General features: G+C 47.2%; 1 protein-coding gene across 1 annotated transcript in view; it reads right to left on the reverse strand.

The window, feature by feature from the left end:
* Nucleotides 1–19,697, reverse strand: part of lmbrd1 (LMBR1 domain containing 1) — a 71,731-nt gene that overhangs the window by 15,042 nt on the left and 36,992 nt on the right. The window contains exons 8-14 of the mRNA XM_012817107.3: nt 16,880–17,005; nt 16,358–16,510; nt 10,793–10,857; nt 9,851–9,953; nt 7,510–7,614; nt 7,106–7,255; nt 4,597–4,708 (exon numbers count right to left, since the gene is read on the reverse strand). Coding sequence (XP_012672561.1) covers nt 4,597–4,708; nt 7,106–7,255; nt 7,510–7,614; nt 9,851–9,953; nt 10,793–10,857; nt 16,358–16,510; nt 16,880–17,005 — 814 coding nt within the window. The remainder of the gene's footprint in view (nt 1–4,596; nt 4,709–7,105; nt 7,256–7,509; nt 7,615–9,850; nt 9,954–10,792; nt 10,858–16,357; nt 16,511–16,879; nt 17,006–19,697) is intronic.

Consider the following 19,697-nt stretch of genomic DNA (forward strand, 5'->3'; position numbering starts at 1 on the left):
AAAAAAGTTTCTACATAAAGTCCTTGCTAAAAGTATTATATTTATATATAACAGTAGGTTTTGAACATTTGTGTGTGTTTTGGTCAAGGAGAAAATTCAAAAGGTCACAGGAAGAAAAAAAAAAAGCCACTGAGAAATGCCTCTTGTGGCATCTTCCTTCACAGGTATTGACAGAAGCAGCAACGAAACCTTCAACCCATGGAAAGCTGGATTGGCTATGTTGTTTATTTATGCAACATCTGCAGTCTTTAGAGAAGCACTGCTGGGATAAGTAAGGCCCTGTGTTCTGACACGTGAGATACAGTAGGAGACGGCGCCCACTGACCGCTTTGGAGGCATCCTTGCATGGCCGGCGCACTGAACACCAGGCTGTCCATGCTGACCTTGGACAAACACAATTAATGAACTGTGGATTTCAAGGCTGCTGGGGAGTAGGCCCTGCTGAGCATTTCAATGGGATGATCCACAGACACACACACACACACACACACACACAGACAGAGATAGACTCTCTCTCTCTCACACACACACACACACACACACACACACACACACACACACACACACACACACACACACACACACACACACACAAAGAGAGATCTAAAAAGCAGGAAGAGCACCCCTCTGCAGCTAATGAGGGATTGTCTTCGGCTCCGGCGGAGGACATGGTCAGAGAGCATGTCATCACTTTGCTAAGTCAGCCCCGACCAGAGAAGTAGGCTGCTGCTTCTCTCTCCCTCAGCTCAGGAGGCTAGCGTAGCTCACTATTAGCATTTCAGCTCTGTGGAAATCAGTGGCGACGTCAAAGCCACAGCAGACCAATGGCAGCTCAGTAGCTCACTAGAGGAGAACTTAGACTACACCAAAGCCTACTCAAAGGCTGTCTATTCGGTTGCCTTAAATGGACACTCACACTATCAGAATCAGAATCAGAATCAGAATCATCTTTATTGGCCAAGTACATTTCCACATACAAGGAATTTTTCCTGGGTTTAATTGCTCTCAATGTACTTAAACTGAAAAATATGCATGCAACAGTTTAGGATAATAAATAAATATAATATATAATAAAATATAATAATCTGTCAACTGTTCACTAGAGTGACGGCAAGGGGGAAAAAACTGTTCCTGTGTCTGGTGGTTTTTGTGTACATAGTTCTGTAGCGCCTGCCAGAGGGGAGGAGCTGGAACAGATTATGTCCAGGGTGTGAGGGGTCTGCAATGATTTTCCCTGCCCGTTTCCTGGCTCTGGATGTGTACAGGTCCTGGATGGTGGGCAGGTCAGCACCAATAATCCTTTCTGCAGACCTGACTGTCCGTTGTAATCTGTTCCTGTCCAGTATGAATACAACTTTATGAAAGTTTCCTTTCATGAATTGCCACTCAAGACAGGTGTGCTGGGTAATAACACACTGCAGTCAACCTCTTTGAGCGCTGAAAAAATTGGCTAACATGAAGTGCCTCAATTTGTCCTTGGAGCTCGATCTAAGTGCACGCCATTAGGGGTCGTCTTAAGTGTGGTTCTGGTTACCATGGTATACACATCAGACGTGATCTTCACTTCTAAACAATGCCGGGAAGAATGTTGTGGTTTGTTACCATTGTGACCATAAAAGAGAGTCCTTCACTTCCTCTATTTGGGACTCTTGCAGCCAATTAGTGATTACCAAAATGATCCAAGGCCAAAATCTGGCATATGGGCGGCCTGATTCCACGCTGTTCTTATGCTCGAAAGACCCTTGTCTATGCCCAGATACAGTATGGTGGTGGGGGGGAGCCTTCACGGCAGTTACAAAATCACAAACAACGGGAGCCATCTTGCCATCTTCAGCAGCCGAGAACAAAGATAAAATAAAACAGGGCACTAAGTTGGCTGCGGCCAGCGAAGCACTCATCTTGTTTGCAGAGGGCCCCGCTGATCTCACCGCCATTGTGTTTTTGAATCGCGCAGAGCTGTGAGACATTTCACTGATAGCGAAGCGGCAGAGACACACATTGTGCGCTGACCGCAGATGGGCGAGGGCCAATCGCACGCGAGAGCAGATTGGGCGAGAGCGTGGTATTTGGCAGATAGGGTGGCCCTTGAAACTTCACTGGTTTAAACTGCGAGTCAACTGGAGATGGATCGATTGCAGGGTGACCCGCAGAGACACTTCTGTTGAGCAGATTTACTCGCCTTTAGGAGAGGCTGGGGCTTGCAGTTGGATGAGAAATTCAGAGGGGGATTATGTTGTTAGGCCTCACTGTCATGCAAATGTGGCCTCTCTCTCTCTCGTTGACAATTACACAAAGAAGCAAAACAGCACAATATGCACTCGGACTCAAACCATCATGCCTGATGTGATTCCTGACAACATGGGCGCTACAAAAACTCAATGGACTGTGGTTTTTAAGTGTCATGCACAATGTAATTAATTCACTGTAGCATATATAGTTTGTGACACAGAGACACGTATGGGGGGACAGCCCTTTGACTGGTTCTGTTTGATTTACCCCTGGGTGAATACCATTATTATTACATTTACATTTACATTTAGTCATTTAGCAGACGCTTTTGTCCAAAGCGACGTACAAGGGAGAGGACAGTCAAGCTACGAGCAATAGAGACCTAGTGTAACAATAAATACTACTTTACATAAAAAATAGAAAAAAAGAAATAGAAAAGAAAAAGAACTGCAGGAATGTAACTGCTGTAAGTGCAAGTTAAGCCCTAGTCGAAGTGCCAGTTAGGAAGGGAGGTGCTCTCCGAAGAGTTGGGTCTTCAAAAGCTTCTTAATGGTAGAGGGACGCCCCTGCTCTGGTAGTGCTATGCAGTTCGTTCCACCAACGTTGAAGTACAAATTATTTTGTATGTTTCAACCCCTCAATTTTTAAAGATTGAAAAAGTAAGACTGAACCGCAAAACATGCTTGGTAGAATGCTTTTTCCACCATCTTATTTCAATTCCTGCATGAATGCGAGCTCTCCAGGGACACCATGTACGCAAGTATGGTGACCAGACGTCCCCTTTTTTTAACCCGCCTTATTATGAAAGAAATCACACATTTTTCACACATCTCGTCACCCTCTACATAAGCTCATTAACATTCATCTTCCTGTAGTCTAAACGATGTCCTTTCCCAGTTTAATAGAGGAATTCCTGCATTCATAAATTAGCATATATGGCAAAGAATATTTAGCCATAAAAAGTACAACAGGAGATATATAGGATAAGTATATGCAGGAATTTCTGTGTCATGATAGACCCCAACAAATACAATTAGTAGCCTATCTTATGTGCATATATTTCTTCCTTTACCCGAAACGGGTGTGCTTGGTCCCTGTCTCTTTTGTTATTTAACAACTACGTATTCATTTGCTATGGAATCCATTAGGCTGGGTAGTGAAAACCTGAGATCAAGTCATATATGCAAGAATTGGTCACTTGCACCCTATAATCAACAGACCTCACCTGGAGGAAATTGAGTGTTGTGCTCAAGAACAATTGATGAATGTAATAATAGAAAATAACATTCAGAGGAGGCTAATATTTGACATGCTGTTGAAAATGCAATACAGCCACATTACCATCAGACAAATAAACAGATTACATTAAAGTAGACAGATTATTCATGTGCTCTTTAATTATGTTCATTATGTAAACAGCGTTGGTTGTCTTCCATCATGTGCGCCAATTACCACTTTGTGGCAATGAGTCTGTGTCTAGCACTAAAGACTGCGTCTCTACCCAATCTGTTCGGATCCCTCCCACAACCCCCCACGCCCTCGTCTGGAGTTGTCTGTCAGATCTACAAGTGGGGAAGCATAGGGACATATTCATGGACGATTTTTTTTACTTTTTCAGGAATTCCAAAGAAAATGACTTTACCATGTAACAGCATCACCCATAATGCATCTGTTCCCCTTAACATATTAAACCAAGAGACCAGAGGCTGCCTGTTGTTCAAGCTACATGAACTCTTGAATACCCCCCCCCCCCTCCACACACACACACACACACACACACACACACACACACACACACACACACACACACACACACACACACACACACACACACACACAGCGCCCTCAATACCTTCCCTCACATCTCTCGCATAACATCATACTTCATCCCTCATTAGGCTTCGACACTCACTGCCCTCCTCGCCACCTCGCTCTAAAAAAAACGCTCCGTATGTGTAACGTTCCGCATTCTCTGCATCACCACGACGGCTGGCAGAACGCAGGTATTAAGCGGATGAATAGATAACAGCAGTAAGGTCCTGTTCCAGAGAGAAGCCAGCGCACTCTGCAGAATTTGTGTTTGCTTGGGCGGCTTTGCGTGCCGCGGTTAGTTGTTGACACTGCGGAGACGGCAGACTTCACGAGCGACAAGCGCGCAATCGGACGTTCTTTGATTTAATTTGTTGGGTAAATAATGCAACGTAGAGGGAGAGATTATGCGCTTGAGCGTGCATGATAAATATTTTCTTCCTGCTCTCTGTCAGTCTGTTTCTTACTCCAGTGTTGTCTGCGGGTCTAGGGGACACGTTGCTGCACCGGCACACCTTTTCCCTCCTCTGATGTTGGGAGTGAAAAGAATGGACTTACCCTCAGGGGCGTTTGCATCACAGATCTTGGTGCTGACTGTAGTCTGGTTCCCTGGGGATGGGGCTGGAGTGCTCTGGTTCCCTGGGGATGGGCCGGGTATGGGCACTGGACTCTGACAGAACATAAAAAGCTTGTGTGAGACACTTTTTTTTTTTTTTTAAAGTTGAAATGAACAATGACTCAAAAGCCCCTCCTCCTTTCAGATGGTATCTGTTGGTGGCGATGAGTCACAGATAACTGCAAGGGAATATACTGCAACCCAAAAGTAATTAAACACAGGGCAAATTAATTTCAATCCCAGGGATAGTTCCTGCATTACAGCGTGTACCGCCAGCATCACAAGTCACACCTTGTTAGTACATGACAGCATTGCATGGGACCACACTGGCACCATCAGCAATTATGTCTGTGAACACCAGCATACAACACAGAGGATGTTGCCTTCACAATGAACCAGAAAACAGTCTTTCACAGCTAATTACCTAATGCATGTAGGACAATCTGACAATCTGGTAAAGGATGACAAAAAGGTTGGACTCATGTTTGAAATGTTTGAAAATGGCACAGGAATTTCGCACCAAAAACGCCTGATTCTTCTGTCTATCTTGTTTCTTTATAATGCTTCAGCAAGTCAATAAGCGGTGACTTAATGAGCTTATAATGTCATATAACTGGCTACTTCCACTTAACTCTCTCCTCAGTGTGGCATTCCTTTTGAAACCACACTGCACAACTAGAGCATTTGCTTCGCTGGGATGTAGACATCCACAAATTGGGACACATTAGTGGAATGTTCTAGAACAGAAAATCCCCCACCCCAATACACACACACACACACACACCAGTACACAACAAAAATCCCTCTGGGGCACCTTGGCCTTTATACTCATCCCCAATTGATCAAGATGTATAACTGGTGATGCACATTGTCTTGGTGCTAAAAATAATGGACGTGAGGGGGGCGGGGGGGGGGGAGAGAGATCCATTCGTTGTTTGCCCGCCGTCTTATGAGCATGCTCACACGTCCGTGCCGCTTCCCTAATTGTAGCGCTGCGCGGTCTCGGGTGGGAGACAAGAGCGGCCTAATAAGCCGCGCTCGTCTGCAGGCTCCGATGGATTGACTCGGAGGATGGCGGCACGAATGACTGACAGCCCCGGGGGTGGGGAACGAAAGGAGGCGAGGAAAAGAGGAAAGGAGGCAGCAGCATCGACAAATAGGGCAGAAGAAGCCAGGCGATAAGTGAATTGAATTTATCCACCCCGCCCAGCCCCCCACCCCAAAAAAAGCTTGAAGATGTGGTTAAAAAGCAGGGGTAGTTTTTACATTGGGGCGGGGGTGGCTGCATATACTGATTTAATTCAGCTTACAGTAGTAATGAAGGACACTGCAGAGAGCATTTATATTCTGGCCTAATTGGTCAGCTGAGCCACCCACTGGGATGTTTACTGAAGACAGTGGGAGGCCAGTTACTGCAATGAGCCAATCATGGATTTTTTTTCTCTCTTTCTCTCTCCCTCCCCCTTTCCCTTGTCTCTCTTTTTTCTCCTCTCGTCTCCTGCCTCCGTGCTTTCCTCAGGCAACTGTGCCACTGGCCTCGCCTCTGACTGAACACCCGGAGCGGGAGCCAAATTACGACCGGTCTGCGCTCGTGAGCCTACCGCCGCCCAGCGCTCGCATTACGGGCCTGATGGCACAAACGAGAACCAGGGGAAAGGGTGGGGAGTAAAAACAGAAGACGGAGAGAGATAACAAAAACAGAAAACGGAGAGAGAGAACAAAAGCAGCCTGCAAAGGCGGACGAGTGAAACTCCAGCTTCTGTGCTTGAGGGCGGCTAATGTGTATGTTTATGTTTGAATAAGAGACAATTGTGTATGTTTATGTTTGAATAAGAGACTCTCTGGTGTGGAGATTGGTTTGTGGAGGAAGTAGATCTGTTGAGTGTCCACACCTGTGCTGCTGCGACATGTCACTGTTGGAATGGACTAGACCCTATTAGAAGCATTTAGGTGTTGAGGATATGGGAGGCATCAGAGACATGAACCTGTGTAGCAAATGGTCTTCCTCAGCCAGAAGCTCCACAGATGGGTTTTCTCTCGAGGCCTTTGGGTCCAGCGGGTGTTACACCAACATGAAGCACTGTTATGTACCGGCACATACACACACAGGCACACACACAGGCACACACACAGACACACACACAGGCACACACACAGGCACACACACACACAGGCTCCCTCCCGTGCCCTTACAGATAAGGTGTCTCTTTTTCTTCTACAAAGAAGATGACATTTGTAATCCCCAGTGTGTGTGTGTGTGTGTGTGTGTGTGTGTGTGTGTGTGGCTGTACTCCCACACATGTGTAAGATCATTGTGTGTGTCTGTGTGAGGGTGTGCGTGTATGTGTCTTGAAGATGGCCAGTGCAGTCCAAGATGTAATCCCAGCCCCCTGATGCGCGAAGCACCGGTCCATTTCTCGGCACCGTGACCCCAGCCCAGGGCCTCCTTACCTGCAGAAGGTATTTCTGGCTGCCATACATGACGTATTGCGGGGCCAGGCTGTAGATCATGTAGCTGGTGTGGAGGACAATCAGCAGGAGAATCATGCAGAGGAAGAGCAGAGCCTGGGGCCGAGTCCGTTTGGGTCTAATCTTGTACAGCTGTCAAAGGTAACAAAATAGTTAGAGAGAGAAAGAGAAAGAGAGAGAGAGAGAGAAAATATGAGAGAGAGAGAGAGAGAGAGAGAGGCACAGAAGAACCTCTTCTTTCCTATCTAGCTATATTCAGAAGGGGAGAGATAAAAAGACTTCACCTCCACACACAGGCCTTTTCCAATCAGGATTGCTGGAGTTCTAGCCAGGGAAAGATTAACGCAGTGGTAATGCAAGGGAGACTCGGAGGAAAAACATCTTACCCGGACCCAGAAGAACCAGATGCCCATGTTGCGAATGCCCGCCATTGAGGTGAAGACAAAGTACATGGTGATGACAGTGATCAGAACATAATCCAGCGGGAAGACCTGAGATGGACAGGGAAGGAAAGAGAGAGAGAGAGAGAGAGAGAGAGAGAGAGAGAAAGAGAGAGAGAGAGAGAGAGAGAGAATGAGTCTGGCTGCTTTTCTCTCCCTCAGCAGCTGGCCATCCCTGTATCCTGAGGGGGTTCTGGCGCCGTTTCCTCTGACAGCCAGATTAGCCTGGGCTCTCCCAACAGCCTCAGCCTTAGCCTCAGACGGAGCTGGCTGCTGGCTGCTCCCCCCCCCTCTCTCTCTCTACCTCACTCTCTCTCTCTGAGGGATATGCTCAGGTTGTAACATGAGCTAACATGAAGCCTTAACAATAGAGACCAGGGGCTGAGCAGGCTCCTCGGCCACTGCACTCCACCCTGCCTGCCTGCCTGCCTGCCTGCCTGCCTGCCTGCCTCTCTCTCTCTCTAATTCACTGCACTGTATGTAATGGATGAGATACCCATCCATGGGCACATCCTACACCTGCAGGAACCACTAAGAATGAGAAGTACCAAACAAAGTGATGATACGTAGGCATTAAAAAAAATATAAAAGGGCCAACGAGAACAAGACCTCACAGTTCCTCTTCAGAGCCACGCGCTGCTTAAAAACCACGACAACGTTGCACCTCTTGTCTTTCTGAACAGGAAGTAGCTCCAGTGCCCGTTATGAATACGCAATTGACTGGACATGCAGGACAAGAGAACGCGTTTAATGGACTGGGCCAAATCCACCGCCCACCACCCCCCCTCCTCCTCCTCCTCCTCTCGACGTGTGCTGTGTCCGGAATACTAAGTGAGCAACGTGGGCATGGACGGGAAGCGTGCTGTTTAGCGTTTAGTCTTCTGACCCCTTATTAGTGTGCATGCCCTTTATCAAACAGATCACACACTCACACACACACACACACACACACACTTCATTTCCCCTGCTCTGCCTTTTTTTGTTTTTGCATGCCCTCTATCACACACACACACACACACACACACACACACACTTCATTTCCCCTGCTCTGCCTTTTTTTGTTTTTGCATGCCCTCTATCACACACACACACACACACACACACACTTCATTTCCCCCGCTCTGCCTTTTTTTGTTTTCTTCTCAGAGTGTAATTGATGAAAAGAAAGAAATGACAACTACCCTCAGGAATATTTTCTGTTTCTTCTGTTGTTGTTTTTTCCCCCACTTTTTTTCCAGTGTGTGTCTGAGGTGCTGCCCAATCATTACATGCTTCTGTGTGATTCTGCAGTAGCCCAAACTAATTTGCTAGAGAGTCATTTTTTTTACCCTCGGGGTGCTGCTGGAAGTTCTTTGGGGAACTGTTTGAAAGTCACGCTGGAAATGATCCCCCCTGACCAGCCCAACAGCTCTCCACCCTCGCCGAGTCGCTCCCTCTCTGGAAGTGTCTCTGGCTTTAGTCGCCGCTTCTCAGAAATGTTAATGCTCCACTCTTCTGCCAACTTTTTTTTCGTCGGCCATAACTCTGCCAAGCCTGACGCACATTTTCGAAATTAGCAAAAATACACACTGACCTTTCCAGGGTAGGGAATTCTGCTGCCCTGCTAAAAAAAGGGGGGGGGGTTGGTAATTCACACGACCATTCGATAATTACGAATCTATCAGCAGAAGGGGGTAATAATTCTCATTACACGCAGAGGAGTGCACTCTTATCCTTCAGAAGAATGGCTCAAATCAGTGAGCTAATACCTCTCAACAGCTGCAATTTATCAGGCAATCTGTAATGGGATGGTGGACATGAAATTGAAGATGGTGAAACCTGATCACATCATTCTGGGGCTGGGGACTGGCTAATAACGCCGCTACGGTGGACAATAGGCTCCTGATCGCACGCGAGGTCACACACGGGGGCTGGCCATGACTTCAGGACAGGCACGGGGGTGTGAGGATGAAAACCACAGGTCAGTAGGTCACACACACAAACACTGACCAAAGATTTCGCAAAGGGTTTCTATTCATGGAGCTCTAAGTCAGGGAGCAATTTCAAACTGTCAGGGGTTTCTTACTCATCAAACGAAGCCCGTTTAATTTAAAGTAAAAACTCCCTTTTACCTTTGCAAGTCCAGGGTACTGAATACTGACTTTAGACTCAAAGTCCGCACACAACAGGGTGACTAATCAAAAATCGTGTGGTGCGATGCTGTGAAGTACAAACATTCGAGCTACGTATGAGTCATGGCACATTAGGCGGACGTGAACACCACACAACACCAAAGCTCTGTGCTCACCGGCTGCAGGGCCAGCAGCAGCTCGTTCAGGGGGTTGGTCAGGTTGGTTCCGAAGACGACAAACCCAGAGCTAAATCCAGCAGAGTGCAGGGCCTTGTCCAAACTGCGGCACACAAAAACACAGACACACATTAATGACACGCCAGAGCCCGTTATGCTTTTCACATGTCCCTTAACAGCTGGATGCAAAAAGGGACATGTGCAGTAGAAAGTTAGGCAAGGTGGCATGGTTTCTCACCATCCACCATCCCCCAGCCCCCTTCCTCTTCCTCTTCCATAGCTCCTACCACCTCGGGTTAGCAGTACTCTCTACACCCTGTCATCTTCCTCTTCCTCTTCCATAGCTCCTACCTCCTTGGGTTAGCAGTACTCTCTACACCCTGTCATCTTCCTCTTCCTCTTCCATAGCTCCTACCTCCTTGGGTTAGCAGTACTCTCTACACCCTGTCATCTTCCTCTTCCTCTTTCTCTTCCATAGCTCCTACCTCCTTGGGTTAGCAGTACTCTCTACACCCTGTCATCTTCCTCTTCCTCTTTCTCTTCCATAGCTCCTACCTCCTTGGGTTAGCAGTACTCTACACCCTGTCATCTTCCTCTTCCTTTTTCTCTTCCATAGCTCCTACCTCCTTGGGTTAGCAGTACTCTCTACATCCTGTCACACACTCATTTGTCACTCCCAAGAAAAAAGGGAAAGAAAAACGGAGTGGCAGAAAAGGTGGTGAATTTAAACGTTTTTTTTCTTTTCCTGTACCTAAGGGGGACAGGAGGACAAGAGGGCACGAGGGATGGAGGGAGAAGTGTGTGTGTGTGTGTGTGTGTGTGTGTGTGTGTGTGTGTGTGTGTGTGTGTGTGTGTGTGTGTGTGTGTGTAGGGGGGGGTGGGGTGGGGAGGACGACTGTGCAATGAACCCAGCAGTGCTGTGTGACATTTAAAAGTACTTACTTAGAAATGAACAGTGCCACGGCGAACAGCAGTGCCACCAGGATGAAGAAAACCCCCAGCAAAATCTGCAGAAGGACACACATACACACGTCAGCACACTAATGCACCAGAAAGCCTGTCTGAATGGGTGTGTGTTTACGTGTGTGTGAGAGTGTATGTGTGTGTGTGTGTGTGTGTGTGTGTATAACAGAATCTGTGTGTATAAAACAGACGTGAGCGTGCCAGTGCGCATGAATGGGAGTTAGGGGGAAAAATTGCGTTCGAGCTTGTGTGCAGGTGTGTGTGTGAGACTGTGTGTGTGAGTGTCTGTGTGTATGTTTTTGGAAATGAGACAGGGGAGGGGGGAGTCAGGGTGACTGTCCAGATTCTTCACTCTGAATGTGTGTGCTGAGGGGGTTGCAACATGTTCCTACTAGGTCCCCTCTGGTCCATCATGGTAACCTAAAGGTCACATCATTTGTCAGCGCATGGCCATATGGCCTGTCCCCTTCCACTCTCTCCCCAGCGCCAGAGGTGACAGCAGAGAGCGTGAGCAGCCGTGCGCTCGAGGGGGGACACGCTGAAACCTCCAGCAAAAACAAAGAGAGCTGAAAAACCCACTGACAGACAAAACCAAGGGTGACAGCACCCATCTCCATAAAAACACAATGCATTATGCAGGTTCAAAGTATTGACCATGACCTTGAGGAAGATTTTGTTATGGGTGGGTGTGTTCAGGTGTGTATGTGTGTGGGTATGCGTGTGTGTGTGTGTGTGTGTGTGTGTGTGTGTGTGTGTGTGTGTGTGTGTGTGTGTGTGTGTGACAACCTTTGCCATCTTGCAGAATGACTGATTCATCCCTAAACGCACACACCTGTACAGAACAATAGGGAGCCCCATTTAGCACAGCAGTCACTCAGACGAGTCGAGGCAAGCAGCCGCCATACAGTAGACGAGGGCCTCTACTAATGCTCCAGCGCAACTGTCACTGTGGGCTCGGCTCGGCGGGGAGGGTTAGATGGCAGCCCTGTGCCGTATTTGTCATCTAAATTACCGAGGTGCCATGTGTACATACTGTCAAACATCTCCCTTGACCCGTTAACAGGGATCTCGAGCCCTCACACAACAGTGCGATGGGAGCGGGAACACCAAAGTGATGTTGAGGCCGTCCTCTCTCTCACCAGGCTCCCCTGACACACTTGTTTGCAGCTTGGTGCAGTGTTGCATGTCAACATGCTTTAAATGCTTTTTTGCCAAGGTCAGTGTGGTCCTTTGGTGGGGAGGAGAGGAGAGGAGAGGAGAGGAGAGATGCCAGTTTGCTGGTGGATAATAGGAGAGGACCATCACAGGACCCTGGACGGCTGAGAGTATTCTCTCTCCTGGCAGCCTGCGGGTCATGGATGTGTGTGTGTGTGTGTGTGTGTGTGTGGTCGGGGGATATCCCTTATATTTGTCCACAGATGCTTTGACTGGGGTAATTACTGTTCCCAGAACAAAACAAAGAACAAACAAATGCATGCTTGGGGAACTCCAATAGTCTCTGCTATAAAGCACCTCTATAAAACTATGACTACAAGGAGTAAGAGAAAGCAGATCCCAGTTTTACTCAAGTGGTCTAATTGAAAACAGGGAGTTAGACTTGAAACATTTTGACAATGTTGTTTCAGACAGAAAAATCTGACCTGAGAAACCTCTGGTGTATACATGGGCTCCACTGTTATCCAAAGGTCATTCAATTCAATTCAATTCAATTCAATTCAATTCAAGTCATTTAATCCCCAATGGCCAGTCCCTTCAGCTAAGAGAGATGTCACTCTCTTCGGTGTCAATATCTGTCTATACTTAAAAAGGCATCAAAAAACTGTGGGGCGATAAAGTACTGACGGCTAAGCCACACAATTCTGGAGCTTATGACAAGAAGCCCTCAAAATAGACTGGGAGAGCAAAAAGGGGCAAAAGAAAAAATGAAAACGTCAATCACATCATCTTTGTTCAAGCAACGCTTGTCACTCGACATATCTCAAAGACACTCAGTTCCATCAGCTATTCACAGGGAGGCCCCTGATAAGGGAGGCTTTTGATCTGGGATGGAACAACAGAGATGGATAGCTCCAAAAAACACCTACGGGGGGTGGGGCGGGGACGGTGGGTGAATCCATTATCTGATTATTGTTTCAATTTGCATGCAATAGTTAAGGCAATTAAACATCCATCAAACCTAATGAAGATAGATGGGGTGGGGGCAAGACAGAGAGAAAGAAAAAGAGAGAGAAATGTTCCACCAAGGGGGGGGGGGGGGGGGGGGGGGGGGTTCGGGCAATCAGGTCTGTCGGGAGGAAGGGGATGGGCGAGTGAAGGGATGTGAAGTGGGGGGCTGATGGGCCTGTGTCCCCGGCCTGCCTGCAGGCTCCCTTGCCTGCGCTCCCCTCATCAGCGAGGGCCCCGGCTGCTGCTCCGCTGAGTGCTGCCATCAACACGGCCATTTCGCCCCCGTAAACATGATCGGCAGGCACTGGAGTGCCGGCCCAATCTGCCCCTGATTGACCAGGATATTCCCTGATGTGAGAGCCGTAATGATGGCATGTCACTCTGCCGGAGGAAGTGCCCAATGCCCCACCAATGAAGGGCTGTGAAGAGTGTGCGCGTGTGCGTGTGTGTGTGTGTGTGTGTGTGTTAACACTAGGGGTGGGCGATATGACCAAAATCTTCTATCACGGTATTTGTAATTTTATATCACGGTTACGGTATATATCACGGTTTATTATACGTAGGGTGACCAGATTTGGGTTTTTGAAAAAGAGGACACCAGCGGTGGCGAAATGTGTCCACAGACATTTATTTATTGACCCTTAAGAACACTAAGGTGCAGAAACTGTACTGCCTCAATAGGCTATTGGCCTAAGAAATAGTGGCCAGTATCCATTGAATCTTTAAATAGTAAAATTGAAGCAAAGTGTATGTAAAAAAAGAAAAAGAAAAAGGAAAAATCTTTCTGTGGCATTTAGTCCAGTGCTTATGTGTCAGTGGTACTTTCATGTACTTTCAGAAGATAACTCAAGTGTTAAAACTTTCTTTTCAATGTGTGTCCATATGTTAACGCACTAATGATGAGATATTTTCTTTATATGGCCACATATTAAAATAAGAAAATTAAGAAGTTGGCCATTACACATAGACATATATACATAGACGCTCCATTGACCGCCTGAGCCCGTTGCTGCGACGTGCTAACGTGATGACGAGGTGATGACTGGCCTGTAAACAGACGCAAGTAAATGATGGAGCTGCGGTTTTTCTGGATAAAAAGCACTGTAGCGTTTATATTTCTCAACAGATTTCACTGAGTCGTTTTTATATTCAAGGGTTTATGATCTACGTGGAGTACCCAAAAAAGTTTTGTCTCCATGTTACTTACAATCTCGTTGGTTTGGCCGTAATCGCCGTTGACATACATACATGTATATATCTATGATAATCGCTGCTAGACGCTCCACTTTGAAATACTGAAAAGAAATCTAAACTATCGAAATAGTGCATCTTTAACTACTAATATTTGACCATCATTGAGAAAAATGGAACAGAATCTGCAAATAAATGCCTACACTAGACACTTTTCAGTCCATATTTTTCAGTATATTGAATCTTTCCCAACAGTCGAGGATTACTCAACAAGTAGGCATGACAGTCCTTGCAGGTTATGTGCTTAAAAATTGTACTTGGTATCGTACTATACGGCTCTTCAGAATGTTCAAAAAAGTTCAGTTGATTTGAATGGGCCACCCCAACGTTCGCAGGACTGTAATTTCTTTATTTTCACTGCTGCGAAAATGTAATGACCGCTGACCATCTTTCATATCATTCCGCAAGTAGTCCGGTCATTTAACGTAACGGGAAGTAATGGGTTGCTACGCAACACCTGAAACTTTAGAGTTCTATTTGCCTGAAGAACTATTTTTTCTCAGCAGAAATCACAAAACAGCAACACAATCGTTAAAGAGGTATTTTTGGAGGGACGTCTATCGTTTTGGCGAGTTACTGTATAATAAGAGGGATGATGTATAGTTTGGAGGTCATTATCTAAAAATAAATCGATTGGATTTCAAAATAAGAGTATACCGCGGTTGAAACGGTATGGCCAAATCTCTCCCGGTAGACACATTTCTACCGTTGCACGGTATATACCGTCATACCGCCCAGCCCTAGTTAACACCATCGAAATTGGCCAAAAATGACATTTGATTATTCCTTCTAAAAACACATAGGTTCAAACCATTCGAATATATTTATTTTTGCGCATTATATCCATATGAAGGCAAACCAACACAACAAGAGATATAACTAGTTGTATAGGTATATTTATCTAAACATAATTCAAGTCCAAAGGGTTTCCAAACAGGGCTTTTTAGAGTGCAAGTCACTCTCCACATGGTTGTTGTTGAAATATTTGCTCATTTTAGCTTGACCTGAGAATTCACAAGGCAGACAGCTACCATAGTGCTGCTTTTCCCCCACAATCGTATAGTAATTTTCACAATCAAATGTTATATAATCAAACTTATAATATTCATTGACAGCCCAAGTGTGTGTGTGTGTGTGTGTGTGTGTGTGTGTGTGTGTGTGTGTGTGTCCGGTGTATTCAGTAAGGCTTTCCTAAGGGTATTTCTTTCAGTGCAGCCCTGCTAAAGGCAACTTGTCCATTTTCTAAAAAGTTCTCCAATCGAGAATGGCGCCAAACATGATCATCAGGAGCCATTTTGGCTCTCCAGGTCTTGATCAAAGACACTGTGCTACGAGGCAAAAGGAAACTAGGGTACGGCCAAAAACCCCTCTGATGGCTGGCTGGTCTGATGGCTCTGGCACCTGAGCGGCAGCTGTGTGGACAAAAGTGGCCTGAGGGGAATGTAGCGCTGGCTGTGTTTTTTCGTGGGCTGCCTCGCTGCCTTGGAGCGTCACCCAATGAGCAGTCCTTAACCACTGCAGAAGAGGCGCACCACCACGCGAAAAAACACCACAGGTGCCTCCACCCACACAGACAAAGCGAGATGGGGTAACTACGACACTCATCTGGGACAACGAACACAAACATCAGAGAGCGAGAGACAGAGACAGAGAGTGAGGCAGAGAGAAAGAGAGAGAGAGAGACAGAGAGAGAGAGAGAAAAATAGACTTTCAAATATCAAGCTCGAGAGCCTGTCCCTGTGAAACATGCTATGAGAGGCTCTTTTTTTCTCCTCCGATCCACATGGTGTAATGTGTTGCGTTTAACTTTCTCTTGACATTGTGCCGGGGGCTCTGCGAACCTGACGAAACTATTGCTCACAGCTTTCAGACTACAAGGGCTCTCACTGAAACCACCAGCCAAAAAAAAAGTTGGATTTTTATTTTTTTATCTTTTTTTTTTTTTTTAAATCATAGGTAATGCCTGGAGGACCTGCTGATTTTAGAGCATGAAATAAGAGCAGAGGAAAGTCTCTCTCTGTGCTGAGTGTGATGGATGCGTTGGTGTGTGTGGGGGGGGGGGGGGGGGGTGTGGGGCGCGTGGTATGGGTGCGCGGGTACGGTGCGCACGGCAGCGGTGGCACTGACCTTCAGCGGGCGGAGGGCGCTGCCGACCTTGGTGCAGCAGTTACGCTCTGCGATCTCCAGGTGTCGGCTGCGGCGCTGCAGCACCTGCAGCTTGGTCTCCAGATCCTGCAGGTTACGCCTGTCCCGCGTGGAGAGCGGCCGGCCGTCCTCACACTGGAGGGAGGGAGGGAGGGAGGGAAGGAAGGAGAGGGATGGACGGATGGAGGGAGGGAGGAAACAGGAGGAGAGAGAGGGTATTAAAAAGAACCACCTGCTAGAGGACCAGATGTTTTGGCCATGTTCACTCATTTAATAAGGATCACTGAAGGAGCCATTTTAATGCGGTTGGAGGGGAGAGTGTAGCATTGAAATGTTGATTTCTTACATGGAATGACAGCAACCAACTGACCAACAAGCAAAACATTAGACGCTACAGTTAATGTGACATGTAGTCCGTTTCATTTTGGTTAATGGCATAAACTAAATAAAATATCTGCATGGCCAAGTGGATAGAGGATCATTTGGAAACCGAGAGGGCACAACCTTGGACTTGAGCTTCTCGACCTGCTGCTCGATGTCCTCCATGTCCTCTGTGTTCTCCAGACGCTCGTAGACGATGCTACGCGTGCCTTTGATGAGGTTGAGTGGGAGCACAGACATACCGTATGCCTGAGAGAGAAACAGAGAGAGAGAGAGATACAGAGAGACATACAGATAGAGAGAGAGAGAGAGGGAAAGAGAGAGAGAGAAAGAGAGAGGACACATCAAAGAGCCATTACACATGGCGAGCAGTCATCAGCGCGGACCTTACAGGCCCATGTAATGCATGCACGCCCACTGACACCATCCCTCTCCCGGATCCCTCATTCTGCCCTCCCACCCTCCCACCCAGCCTCTCTGCCCCCTCCCTACACACACACACCGACAGTGACATATGTCCATAAATGCACAGGGACTAAATACACACAACAAATCACATTACAGCGGCTGGCCTCCGGGGTCGCCTCTTACATAAAAAAAAAAAAAGAAAAAAAAAGGGGGTCCTTTATCTGGTGTCATCAAGAGTAGTGGTGAATGTGTGTGTGTGTGTGTGTGTGTGTGTGTTGGAAGTGTGTGCTGGTGGTGAGCAGCGACCATTTTGAGCTCGGCTGCGGCTGTGAGGTAGAGCTGGCCGTGTGTGTGGGAGACTTCTCCGTTAGTATCTGAAGCTGAACAGTGCCCCCATGTGACAGAATGCGGTGCCAGACCGGCGGCAGGGACTGCAGCCATCCTGCAGTCTCAGTAAGGATCAGTGCCCACACAGGGGGCAGACATATAAAGAAAGAAAGTAAAGGACCGTCCACAAAGGACTCGGTGGCACGACTTTTTAAGTCCCATAAATCAAGACGTTTTCTTAAAGACCCTCGCACACATCAATAGCCATTTCTTCCGTCCTGCTTTGAAAAATATATATGGATGATAAAATAAATAAAATCAAATAGACTGTGGGATTTGGAGGCGCCTTCAAGCCCGGGTGGGACTGGGAGCTTCCTAGCAGGCACAATATGAGGTGTCTGAACTTTAATTAAAAATGAGGGGCCATCTTCAATACCTGCACGGTGGCAAATCAATACAGGCTGAGAAAAAAAATAGGCAGGCACTCTCCCTCACTCTCTCTCCCCACGCTCTCTCCTGAGGACATGAGCAAGCACACACACACTCTCTCTCTCTCTCTCTCTCTCTCTCTCTCTCTCTCTCTCTCACTCACTCACTCACTCACTCACTCACTCACTCACTCACTCACTCACTCACTCACTCACTCACTCACTCACTCACTCACTCACTCACTCACTCACTCACTCACACTCACACACTCACACTCACACTCACACTCACACTCACACTCACACTCACACTCACACTCACACTCACACTCACACTCACACACTCACACTCACACTCACACTCACACTCACACTCACACTCACACACACACACACACACACACACACACACACACACACACACACACACACAGAATTTAGGGGTATTTTCATTTTTTTTTACTTCGCCTGTTTTCATCATGAAACAAGTATGACTTTCTGTTCAATTATACTCCTTAAACCAGAGGGAAAAAAAACAGTGATTTGTCTTTCAGTGCGAGTCTGGAGATTCACCCCTTCCCTCTTTATTTCAAATGTGTGTGGGGGGGGGGGGGGGGGGGACAGAGAAAAAGTAACTTTGCAGGCTTTTTTCTTGAGTGTTGCGTAGCGTGGAGGGGAGTCACTTGGGAGGCGAATGCAGGCTGGACTATTATTAGTCTGGACTGTGGATCACTGCTATGAGCAATGTCGCCCCCTGCAATGAATCATGGGGCTCTTAGGGCCGGAGCCATGTTCTGAATACCAAGCACTTCTCATAAAAGGAGAACCTGTCCCGCATCCCCCGAGCGAAGCACTCTCCCTGCCCTTCAGTCGCCCAGCCGAGAGAGAGAGAGAGCGCGAGAGAGAGAGGAGAGAGAGAGAGAGACAGAGAGATTGAAACCATGGTGGAGAGAAGAAAAAAAAAAGGCAGAGGGGAAACAGGTGTGTTCTCCCACCCGGTCAAGAGAAGAAGACTCCAGGGTAGGGGACGATGATCACACACACTCACACACACACACACACACACACACACACACACACACACACAGACATAGAGAAAGAGAAAGAGAGAGTCTGAGAAAGGAGGGCAGGTAGAGATGCTCTGACGGGCACGTGGTGCAGCAGAGAGAGGAGTTGTTATCTGAGAGCTGGGTTCTGGCGAGTGGGAGAGCACAGAGAAAAGAGAAGAGGAGAGGAGGAGAGGAGAGTGGATGGAGAGCGGAGGGGGTGGGGGTGAAATGGACACAGACCCCCAGCACACACACAAGGCTTTTCTTTGTTCCCTGAGCTGCATGTCAGGGTGGGGATTGGGCCGGGTGTGAATAATACATGTCCCTTCCTCCCAATGCTCCTCCAGCCGAGATGATAAAGGTTTGGGGGCTTTGGCTTTCCAGTGGAAGGGCTGATTTTTGATGTGTGCATAGCTTGGGACCAAAAATTACATGTAGTTAACACAGAGAGCACAGTTACTATCAGATCCAAGCCGTCTTGACACTGCATTGACAACCAAAGTTGTACCAAGAATGGTAGCATCATAAAAAAAACGGAAAAAAAGGTGGAACTTTTAGCACTGGAAAGGAAATTCCTGAACTACGGCTGACGAGCAATTCTCAGACGATTACAGGTATTCAAGATCTCGTAACAAAAAACACTTGTGTGACATGACAACACATGAGTATGTCGATGTCTTTGTTAAGTGCACTTCTTCATGTTGTATAGTGAGCATACGCTGAGGTTTA

This window comes from Clupea harengus, chromosome 13 (genome assembly GCF_900700415.2).
Source record: "Clupea harengus chromosome 13, Ch_v2.0.2, whole genome shotgun sequence".
Taxonomy (NCBI): domain Eukaryota; kingdom Metazoa; phylum Chordata; class Actinopteri; order Clupeiformes; family Clupeidae; genus Clupea; species Clupea harengus.